General features: G+C 52.2%; 6 protein-coding genes and 1 non-coding gene across 7 annotated transcripts; 4 read left to right on the top strand and 3 right to left on the bottom strand.

Annotated features, from left to right (window-relative positions):
* Positions 1–75: 75 nt before the first annotated feature.
* On the bottom strand, positions 76–857 carry P170DRAFT_404753 (RraA family protein; the record flags this gene model as incomplete). Its single annotated transcript, XM_024846543.1, has 2 exons — positions 768–857; positions 76–702 (listed from the first exon to the last, which is right to left on the bottom strand). Exons 1-2 carry the CDS (start codon positions 819–821, stop codon positions 76–78), a joined length of 681 nt encoding a protein of 226 aa, XP_024705345.1. The 5' UTR covers positions 822–857.
* Positions 858–1,203: 346 nt separating this feature from the next.
* P170DRAFT_508288 (aconitate hydratase) lies at positions 1,204–3,601 on the top strand (the record flags this gene model as incomplete). The annotated part of the gene is made up of 2 exons (XM_024854554.1): positions 1,204–1,709; positions 1,768–3,601. 2 exons carry the CDS (start codon positions 1,204–1,206, stop codon positions 3,599–3,601), a joined length of 2,340 nt encoding a protein of 779 aa, XP_024705344.1.
* Positions 3,602–4,134: 533 nt separating this feature from the next.
* P170DRAFT_445438 (sugar porter family MFS transporter) lies at positions 4,135–5,888 on the top strand (the record flags this gene model as incomplete). The annotated part of the gene is made up of 3 exons (XM_024850708.1): positions 4,135–4,380; positions 4,451–5,765; positions 5,869–5,888. 3 exons carry the CDS (start codon positions 4,135–4,137, stop codon positions 5,886–5,888), a joined length of 1,581 nt encoding a protein of 526 aa, XP_024705343.1.
* A 398-nt stretch (positions 5,889–6,286) lies between these two features.
* Positions 6,287–6,360, top strand: P170DRAFT_t88. The gene has a single exon. It is a non-coding gene; the product is annotated as a tRNA-Asn (tRNA).
* A 336-nt stretch (positions 6,361–6,696) lies between these two features.
* On the top strand, positions 6,697–7,767 carry P170DRAFT_508286 (cytochrome b5 reductase family protein; the record flags this gene model as incomplete). The annotated part of the gene is made up of 3 exons (XM_024854553.1): positions 6,697–6,958; positions 7,018–7,095; positions 7,143–7,767. 3 exons carry the CDS (start codon positions 6,697–6,699, stop codon positions 7,688–7,690), a joined length of 888 nt encoding a protein of 295 aa, XP_024705342.1. The 3' UTR covers positions 7,691–7,767.
* Positions 7,768–7,852: 85 nt separating this feature from the next.
* P170DRAFT_424466 (uncharacterized protein) lies at positions 7,853–8,314 on the bottom strand (the record flags this gene model as incomplete). The annotated part of the gene is made up of 1 exon (XM_024847572.1): positions 7,853–8,314. The coding sequence occupies one exon, from the start codon at positions 8,312–8,314 to the stop codon at positions 7,853–7,855; it is 462 nt and encodes a 153-aa protein (XP_024705341.1).
* A 637-nt stretch (positions 8,315–8,951) lies between these two features.
* P170DRAFT_473612 (uncharacterized protein) lies at positions 8,952–9,590 on the bottom strand (the record flags this gene model as incomplete). The annotated part of the gene is made up of 1 exon (XM_024853068.1): positions 8,952–9,590. The coding sequence occupies one exon, from the start codon at positions 9,588–9,590 to the stop codon at positions 8,952–8,954; it is 639 nt and encodes a 212-aa protein (XP_024705340.1).
* Between the last annotated feature and the right edge of the window lie 1,338 nt (positions 9,591–10,928).

The following is a 10,928-nucleotide window of genomic DNA, read 5'->3' as shown; positions in this document are numbered from 1 at the left end:
TGCGACGGGAGTAATTACGACAGTGACCAGTTACTTCAGAGCCATTTCATTTCATTTAAACCTATCCCAGAGCTTCTACTTCCTAAGTCTCTTGATCGTCGGCCCAATCTCATCCCCCCGTTCCAGACACTTCCTCGTTTCCTCATCAATTTCGTACCGCTCCTGGCAAAGACGCACGCATTCTTCCACCGTGCCAGTAGGAATAGCCACGACGCCATCTACATCGCCCATGATATAATCGCCGGGCTCAATAACCACCTTCTCATCGATTTCAATATTCTCATACGTGACCGGGACATTCAGCTCCGAGGATCGCGTGAAAGTATTCGACCCCAGAATACTCAAGCCGCGCGCAAACAACCCAATACCCAGCGCGCGATGCTCCTCCACGTCTCTAAACCGCCCGTCGATCACCACGCCTGCCGCTCCGCATTTCTGCGCCCGTGTGCTCATCAACCCACCCCAGCATGCACTGATCAGGCCCTTGGGCTGCGAGACGAAGACAACGGCGTCTTTGGGAATCGCGTCGGCAAAGTGGCACGGCGGAGTGGGCGCCGTCTTGTCGGCTGCGGGAACCATGCGCACGGTGTACGCGGGACCGAAGATTTTCGATGCAGCGCTCGTTGCGCCCGGGCTGTACATCTGTAGGCCGGAGAGGTAGCCGCCATGAGGGAGACCGAGTTTAACGAGGGCGTCGCCGATCTGGATTCAGTGAGTGGTTGGTTTTGTTGATTTCGGGCGGGATCTAGTTAGGGGTGAATACTCACGTCACAGGAGGTGAACTGGCGCAAGGCCTGGATGGCCTTTGTTCGGGCTGCCATTGTGTATGACGACAGATGGGGTGAAGCTGACAATCAGCGAGCAAGTGAAGGGGTTTTCAGGAGTGTCAGCAAGCGCCAAAGTCAGAAGACACGTTATCGTGCGAAGTCAACCGTCATGGACAGCTTCTCCAAATTCCGGATCGCTTCCGCAGAGCTCCACCCGGAGCGCTCCAGCCCCGTCTCGGAGCGCTCCATCTTCTCCGGATTCCAACTTGCGATACCCTCGGCTTGGAGATGTGGCGGTGCCGAATTATTTTGGAAGACAAAAAAAAGTCATGTTTTGTTTTACTTTTTTTTTCTTCCTGTTTGTCTCATCATACTCTATCGTTGAGGTTGCGCCATGAGGCAGTATAACCTCTCCCAAGTGTCGCGAGCAGCGACAATGCGCATCCGCAATCCATCGCGCAGAGCATTCGCAAGCCACAGTCGAGGGCAAAAAATCCTCGGCGTAGACTATGGCAAGCAGATCGCGAACCTTGATCTGCTGAAACAGCGATCGCGACGTCGTCCATTGACATTGACCGAAAAATTACTCTACAGCCATTTAATCCTGGGCGACAAAACCACCTGGAGTCTGGATGAGGTTGAGCGCGGCAAGACCATCCTGGAGCTGCGCCCTGATCGCATCGCGTGTCACGATGCCACTGCGACCATGGCCCTGCTGCAATTCATCAGCGCAGGTCTTCCGCGCGTCATGGCGCCAACGACCGTCCATAGTGACCATCTGATTGTTTCCGAGAAGGGCGCGGAGGAGGACCTGCGGCGCGCGAAAACCGAGCACTCGGAGGTTTATGACTTCTTGAGTAGTGCGTCGAGGAAGTATGGGATTGGGTTTTGGAAGCCAGGGTCGGGGATTATTCATACGGTGATTTTTGAGAATTATGCGGTGTGAGTCCTGTCACTATCACCTCTACAACCGGGTAGTGCTAATGACAATTGCTTACAGCCCCGGGGGACTGATCATCGGAACCGACTCGCACACTCCGAATGCAGGCGGGATGGGAATGCTCGGGATCGGAGTCGGTGGCTCAGACGCCGTGGATGCCATGTCCGGGATGCCGTGGGAGCTCGTCGCGCCCAAGGTCGTCGGAGTCCGGCTCACCGGCCATCTGCAGGGCTGGACATCGACCAAGGATATCATCTGCAAGCTGGCGGGGATCCTGACCGTGTCCGGCGGCAAGGGACAGGTGATTGAGTTCTTCGGCCCGGGCACACAAACGCTGGGAGCCACGGCCATGGCGACCATCTGTAACATGTCTGCGGAGATCGGATCGACATCCTGCATCTTCCCGTACTCGGAGTCGATGGCTCGATACCTGGGGGCGACCAAGCGCGAGTATGCGGCGCGCGCGGCGGGCAGCGTCAAGGACGTTCTCTTGACTGCGGACGAGGGCTCCGACAACTACTATAACCAGGTCATTGAGATCGATCTCAGCACGCTAGAACCGCACGTCAACGGGCCGTTCACGCCGGATCTCGCGCACCCCATCTCGCAGCTGAAGGCCGCTGCAGCGGCGAAAGACTGGCCCGGCGAACTGAGCCACGCGATGGTGGGCAGCTGCACGAACAGCTCCTACGAGGACCTTGATAAAACCAGACAACTTGTCGCGCAGGCGAAGGCCGCTGGTCTGGACAAGTTCAAGATCCCATTCCTGCTGACGCCCGGCAGCGAGCAGATCCGCGCGACGGCCGAAGCAGACGGCATCCTCGAGGAGCTGCGCGATGCCGGCGCGACGGTGCTCAGCAGTTCGTGCGGTCCCTGCGTCGGGTCGTGGGACCGCAAAGACGTCGACGTCAAGGGCAAGGAAAAGAACTCGGTCATCTCCAGCTTCAATCGCAACTTCGTGGGCCGCCACGACAGCAACCCGGCGACTCATTCGTTTGTGACCTCACCCGAGCTGGTCACGGCCTTTGCCTACTCCGGCCGGTTGGACTTCAACCCTCTCACCGACAGCATCCCCGGCGCCACCAGCGAGGGATTCCGATTCACAGCACCGACGAGCCACGAGCTCCCAACCAGCTACGAACCAGGCCTCGACACATTCCAAGACCCGCCATCCGACGGATCCTCGCTCTCCGTTGCTGTCGACCCCCAATCCGACCGTCTTCAACTCCTCACCCCCTTCCCAGCCTGGGAACCCTCCTGCGCCACCAACATGGAACTCCTCATCAAAGTATCCGGCAAATGCACAACCGACCACATCTCCCCAGCAGGACCATGGTACAAGTACCGCGGGCACCTCGAAAACATCAGCAACAACATGCTCACCACCGCCACGAACGCCTTCCTGCCCCCAGGGCCCCAAATGCTCGGGCACACCCACAACCCCATCACCAACACCCTAGACGTCGTCCCCTCAGTCGCACGGGACCTCCAAAGCCGCCGAATCCGCTGGTGTATCGTCGGCGACCACAACTACGGCGAGGGCAGCTCGCGCGAACACGCGGCGCTGGAACCGCGCTTCCTCGGCGGCGTGGCGGTCATTGCGCGCTCGTTTGCGCGCATCCACGAAACGAACCTCAAGAAGCAGGGCATGTTGCCGCTCACGTTCGCCGACGGGGCGGACTACGAGCGCATTAAGCAGGGCGATCGCATCACGCTGCTTGGTGTGGAGGAGGGAGAGCTGCAGGCGGGCAAATCGGTCACTATGAGGGTTACTCCGAAGGAGGGGACGGTGTGGGAAGCGCGCTTAAATCATAGTTACCACGCGGGTCAGATTAAGTGGCTGGGGGCAGGGAGTGCTCTAAACTATATTAAGTCGAAGGTTGGAGGTCAGTAAGTTGGGGTCGGGTATCTTCCGTGCCTTGTTGGGATGATGTATATACTCCCTCGAGAATAGAGTCTTTCCCGGTGTATATTTCTTGTAAAAGTTAGTAGGTCCTTCTACGCCACTGGTCCTGCTATCTACTTCTAAGGGTATGAATCTGTCGAATCAGAACCCTCCTAATGCACCGTCGTCAGCCTCCACACTCCAGCGGAGCACTCCGTCCTCCCCCACACCGGAAGGCTCCTGACCCCGGATCGGCAGTCTTGGGAGTTGCTTGTGTTGCGTGACAGATGCTATTCCTGGCCGGGGGAGTCCTATCTTGTCCGTGGTGGAATGGGAGGGGTTGGATGATGGATATAAACACGACGACTGGACATGGGATGAGGGAGTGGAAGAGTTCTACACCGTTGAAGCGAGCCTTTCCACCATATCTTCTTGTTCTCGAAACCTTCCCTCCTCCCATTAAATCTTTGATCAAGTCTGTCCTACCTCTCAGTCTTCAATCTCACCAACCTCCACCCCTAATCCGAAAGACGAGGAGAAAGATGGGCGCCAGCGGCGGAGGCTGGTCCAACGAGGCCATTCGGCGCGTCCCGACACAAGCTCGCGGCACGTACATCTGGCTGGCTGTCATCTGGGCGTCGTACTGCGGCGGTCTGCACGGGTTCAACACGGCGAATATCTCCGGCACGATGAGTCTGAAGCCGTTTGTGCGAGACTTTGGGTGGACGGAGTTGTCGGACGTCACGATATCGGATTATTCGGGGTGGGTGGTTTCGTCTATGTTATTGGTATTTTCACCCTTTCTTTTCTTTCGTTTGTGATAGCCAGGTGGCTGAGATGGGGACTGACGATGTGAAGGGCCAAACAGCAGGTGTTCTCGTCTCTGGGCCGCTTGGGGAGCGTCGTGGGAGGAAATCCGTGATCATGGGCTCTGCCATTCTCTACACCATCGGGGCGATACTGATGGCTGCGAACTTCGGCTCGCTGGCTGAGTTACTGGTTGGTCGGGTGCTCTCAGGCCTAGGGTCTGGGTTTGGAATGACCGTAGGCCCGATCTATATCTCAGAGGTGGCACCCACTGAGATGCGCGGCATGATGACGACCTTCTACAACATTAACATCATGGCCGGCGTGGCAGGCAGCTACTGGATCAACTACGCCTCGCTGGAGGTCATCCCGGCCACGGACAGCTGGCAATGGCGCACCACCCTCGTCCTGCAGCTCATCCCGGCCATCGCCCTCTTCGTCGGCTTCCCCTTCTTCCCTGAATCCCCTCGCTACCTCATGCTCCGGGGCGAGGAACAAGCCGCACACGACAGCCTCTCCCGCCTCCGCGGCCTCGACTCCACCAACCCCTACTTCACCCGCGAATATAACGAGCTCAAAGCCCGCATGATCACATCCTCTGAATCCCAAAGCGCCCTCCAGTCCTTCAAATCCCTCCTAGCCTCATGCATCACGCACCCCCCGACCCGCAAGCTCCTCCTCTTCGTCACCATCATCCAGACCTTCTTCATCATGTCCGGCGGCAACTCCATCACCTACTACGCGCCGACCATCCTGAAATCCATCGGTCTGGACTCCACGCAAGTCCTCCTCTTCAGCGCCGTCTACGGCCTCATCAAGCTCATCTCCGTCCTGCTCTACGCCTTCATCCTCACCGACCGCTTCGGCCGCCGTCCCCTCCTCCTCATCGGCTCCACTCTCAACGTCATCTGCCTCACCTACCTCTCCGCATACCTCGGCCTCGCCGACCTCTCCTCCACCGGCTCCCCCAGCCCCGCCGCGTGGATCGCCATCGTCGCCATCTGCATCTTCGCCATCGGCTACGGCATCGGCTGGGCGCCTGCGTTCTCGCTCACAGCGTCCGAGATCTGCCCCACGCCGGTGCGCGGCACCGTAGTCACGCTAGCCTTCGTGTACCAGAACCTGCTGAACTTCGGGATCACAAGGGGGTTTCCTAATATGACGGTGAGTATGCAGGCGTGGGGCCCGTTTGCGCTGTTTGCGGCGTTTACGGGGCTGGCGACGGGGTGGGTTTTTGTGGCGTTTCCGGAGTGTAAAGGGAGGAGTATGGAGAGTGCGGATCAGTTGTTTTCGTTGCCGTGGTGGAGGATTGGGTTTGTTAGGGTTCCTTCTGGGGATAGTAATGGGGATAGGGATGGGGATGGGGGTGAGGATGAGGAGGGGGAGAAGAGGAGTGAGAGTGAGCATTGGGAGGACGTGGAGGGGGGGAGGGCGAAGGTTGGGTAGTATGAGATGTATGATGGGTATAGGGTGGGTATACTGGACATAGGGTGAGGTGAAGACTGGAGTATACCTAGGGCCACTGGTTGGTGAATTAAACGGTGATTCAGCAGTCGTGATGTAGTGATTTGGGTTTTTATACCAAGTACTGTTCCCTTCTAGATCTCACCATGTAGCAGTGAGCAACCACTCGATAAAATATATATCGAACCGAGGATGAACAAAACCCACGTTTCACTTCCAGCCTATGCATTTACTCAACCTTTGGGTTGCTATTCCAGAAAATATAATGTCTCACACTAGTACTGTCAGCCCCAAACCAGGATATACGTAAATTTGCAAAGTATAGGATCTGCAAAGTTGCAGAGCTTTGCAGGGCAGCAAGCAGATCTATTATCAATAGTTTGCCTTCATCTATGCAAAGAAAAGCCCCCAAAACCACAGCTCGTCTCGGTGGCGCAATTGGTTAGCGCGTACGACTGTTAATCGTGAGGTTGAGAGTTCAATCCTCTCCCGGGACGGTTGATTTTTTCTTTTTTCCCTTTCAAGCAAATTATACCCGTACCCGCTTTCGATTTTCAAAGGAACGGTTATGTTGCGGGAGGGCGTCAAATTAGCTACGGGTTGATGTAGCACCTTTCAGCATTTTTAAAACCATCCATGTATCTCTTGAAGAAATCTGTATACTTGACACCGAACCCCTGACTACCTCAGTGTATGCTGCGAAGCCAAGGCCGATCAGATGAGTCTGTCGGGTTTTGCGGGTTTTGGCGGACTCTATGAATCGAACATAAATATCATGTCACCGAAGCCAGGAATTGAAATTAACCCGCAGGTTTACTTCAAATCAACCTATTATGTCTTCATCCAGATTCCTTCCTAAATCCCTGAAAACCACCGCCGTTGTCTCTGCGTTCGCTCTACTCGGCGTCGGGACCTACTCCTACGCGCGATCAACCCCGACAGCCCACGCCGAAGATCCCGACCCACCAATGATATTCTCGGGATTCGGCCCCACCACTCTGCGCCTGCAGAGCGTCAAGATGGTCAACCATAACACGAAGCGCCTGGTGTTCGAGTTCCCCGATAAGAACGCAAGAAGCGGACTATCACTTACCTGTATGCACTGTACAATGTACACCCTGTATATCCTTTTCACTAACTAACACCCAATCTAGCTGCACTTCTCACCATCTCCCGTCCCTCGGGCCAATGGCTCCCCGTCCTGAGACCATACACCCCGATTAGCAATCTAGGTATTTTCACCCTCAATTACAATCCTACACCAACTAACTGCCCCCAGACGAAAAAGGCTCCCTCGAACTCCTCGTCAAACACTACCCCTCCGGCAAAGCCAGCACGCACCTCCACTCCCTCGTCCCAGGAGACACGCTCACATTCGCAACCGCACTCCGCGGCTTCCCCTGGACCCCGAACCAGTTCTCGCATGTGTACCTGATTGCCGGCGGGGCGGGGATTACGCCCCTGTATCAGCTTTTACAGGGGATATTGACGAATCCAGACGATAAGACCAAGGTTAATTTAGTCTTCGGGGTGAATACCGAGCAGGATTTATTGTTGAGGGAGGAGTTGGAGGGGTTTAAGAGGAGGTTTCCGGACAGGTTTGGGTTCGTGTATACGGTTTCGAGAGGAGGGGGGTTGGGGGAGGGGGTGAGGAAGGGGCATGTTACGGAGGAGTTGTTGCGGGAGGTCATCGGGGAAAAGAAGGGGGATGCGAAGGTGTTTGTTTGTGGGCCGCCGGGGATGGAGGAGGCGTTGGTGGGATCGAGGAAGGGGGAGGGGATTTTGGGGAGGTTGGGGTTTGCGAAGGAGCAGGTTTATAGGTTTTAGGGGGGTGCTTTTAATTAGGGGAGTAGAGGTGTTACTTTAACATGTTATACTTCGTTGTGTTTATGTTTACAATACTGAAAGTCAATTTGATGAAATTATTCATTCATATATATATCCTTCTATCAAAGATAAAAAGAAAAAGACACGAAAAGTGCAAAGAACCTAGCAAGGTTGATCATTCTGCATCCCGGTAATCCGATTAAACTCCGACGTAACCTCATAGATACCAAAACAGACCGTATCAATAAACCGCCATCGCTTCTTGACCTCGATTGTACGGAACGGTTCGTACAAGCGGATATAATTTTTCAAATACGTATCAATCCGCTGATAGACTGCCTCGGGATCAGTGTACTGTCTCGGGGGAGGGAGATCGCTGAGATGGTATGTCACGGCTAGGCGCGTGTAGCCGGGAGGAACCTCACCCAGTGCGTCTCCGTAGACTCTATAGGTGTGTTCTAGTTGGCGGGTAAGAGAGTCGCAGACGGCGCCGAGGCAATGATGCCTGGTATTCAGGTCCATGTCAAAGAAGAGAATCACTTCCCAGCTGTTGCGGTACTTGAAGGGGAGGGCTGGGCCATCGATGGGTTGGTCGATGGGCTTGCAGGGATCGAGAAGAGTCATTTTGACAGAAGTATGGGGGTTATTTGAGGATCTGCTGTATGGGTTGGAGGTATGGAGAGAACGGAGAGGACAGGAGAATTGGTTGATAGGTTTGATGACCTCGCATAGTGATGATATAAGCGTTCTACTTATAGTTGAATCCTGGCGTGATATCTGAATAGAACAATGAAATAGAGCTGATAGAACCCTATAAAATGTAAAACATAATGATAACCACCTTAAGAGACTTTCTTTTGTCAAAATCTAATATGCGGCACAAAAACGAGAGACTTACTATAAAGATGCAGATAATGCCATATAGTGGAAATCCCGCAGCTTCCCGGGATATCATATTGTATTAAGGCCTGGAAGAAATAATCCTAGAATACAAAGACAAGGAGTATGAGAACTTACATAAAGTTTCCAATGTAAAGACCATTAGAAGAGATTATGCCACAAAGGAAAAGCGGATATAAATTGAATAAAGAATACGATGTAAATTGACAAAATTAAAACAATTTTAATAGGAGATAGGAAATAAAATCAAGCCATTGGGTTAAAAATGCTGAAAGAAATCGACTTAGACTGCTGGGAAGATACTGATGAGGTAGTATGAAACTCGTATTCACAGCAACGTTATCGAACAGATACCCTGAATTCAGTAGGGCTCGTACGGTGGCTCCTGAAAAGAACTGCAATCAGAAAGATCAAACGATGCGGTCTGAGAAATCCGAGAAATAGTGTTCTGAGAGGTGTTTACAGAGTCATATTCGCGCTCTGGACTCGCCTCAGGCTGAGATGGATGAAAGTCAGGATAAAAGTCCAACTTCAAGACCACCAACTGCTTGAGGAAATCCGGATCCCAGAGTTTAAATGGGCGAAACGGTCCCTCGACATTGGACAGCCTTTTCAAATGTATCCTGATCCGTCTAAGCGCTGGCATAATATCCTCCTTGTTGTTCTCATGCATGTCAGGAATGTCAGTCATGAGGTATCTAATAGAGATGCGCCGAAAGCCGTCAGGCGGAGTGGTTTTCAGTTCTTCCATGGACGGGTAGGTTAGAGGACGTGGAACCAGGCGACGGAGAACAAGGAAGTCGATTTCTTGAGCCGTTGCGGTCATTTCTTCGAGGACGTATTCGCGGATGTCGAAGTACATGTAGAGGTATCTGACGCCGGTTCGTTCCATCCAGCCTAGACCAGCACTCCTTGTTTTTGGGTGCCAGGTCTTGGGGGGCGTGAGGTCTTCAAGTTCAAACTGTTGAACGTTCGGTTTGGGAGTAGTTGGTGAGTCCATCTTGAATTATGAGCGTCAGTGGACTGTAGACGTGAAGGGATTTCACTAGGTTTAAGAGAGATAGCTGTGCAATGAATGCCTTTCAGGGAATTGGGTTTCCCATTTTCTTTATATTTTCGACCATAATGGGAAGTTCCATTATCTGAAGGGAGGTACATGATTGGACAAGGTCAGCTGCAGAGTATAGAGCTATTTTACAATTCTGGGATTAAGATTATTATGGAGAAAAGAATTTATATGCTCAACGCGGATTGTAGACCTTTGATACGATGACCAACAATAAGCATAATAAGGCATATCTAACATTTGGCCCAGTAATAATATTTCTTGGTATTCTGAGAACCGTGACCATATCGTATGACTGCAGTTTTGCAGTGAGGAATGTCGCTATGGAGAGTTCAAGAAATGTAGAATTAGACCATTATGTGAAAGGCAAACAAAGAAGGAAAGATCGACAATGCTTTTTAATCATGGATACAATGCAAGAGAAGACCATTTAGCTATATTAGAATGAAGAAAGTGGATATTCATTGTGCAAAGTCATTCTGCTCGCAAGTGTATACTGCCAATGAGGCAGTTGTCATAAAAAGTAGGCTTAGTGGTGATAATGACTGTATTAACTGCGGAATACCAAAAAATTAAGCCCACTACGGCTAGTTTAATATTTCTAGCTTCGTCATAAAATGAACAGATCTACTATCTTGTCTGACTCTTCAATATATCTATCTTGTGACAACCGACAAGGGATGTACTTATTCGTGGAACTTCCTGTGGGCAGAAGCAATAAGTCCATAAGGCTGCAATTAAGATAATCAGGCAGGAACTATCCATATCGAGTTAGCCGACTTCCTATTGTAGACTAACCCCGTGGCAGAAGCTGCAGGGACGTGGCTCGAATAAATACGCCCAAAGTTTCCACCCTTGAGCCTGTTGCTGATTTCTTATATTTTAATACATCCTGTAAGAGGAACAGTAAGAACATGACAAGCTGACCTAAATGCAAGAGCAAAGAAATCGATGTTTTATGATTCCGGCCCCGGAGGGATAAAGTCACGGGTGATCGCCAACCCTACTCGGCGGGGATTGTTTGCAGATCCAGACAGCATTGGCAGAATATACTCTTTCAATCAAGGAAATCCAGATAATCCCTAAGACATTATTGCGCTTTAGTCAGAATGACGTTCAAATCGTGTGGCTTGTTTCGAGAACGTCTTTATTGCCCGCAGATTCGCTACGTCATTCTGATGTTATGATGGCCTCACTCACATCACGAGTTGACCAACATCACCATAGCAAGTGGTAGATAAAAGGACCTGATGACTTTGAACCACCTGAACT

This window comes from Aspergillus steynii (assembly GCF_002849105.1).
Source record: "Aspergillus steynii IBT 23096 chromosome Unknown P170scaffold_3, whole genome shotgun sequence".
NCBI lineage: Eukaryota > Fungi > Ascomycota > Eurotiomycetes > Eurotiales > Aspergillaceae > Aspergillus > Aspergillus steynii.
Note: the sequence above shows the minus strand (reverse complement) of the source record. Positions and strands in the feature narration are given on the sequence as shown.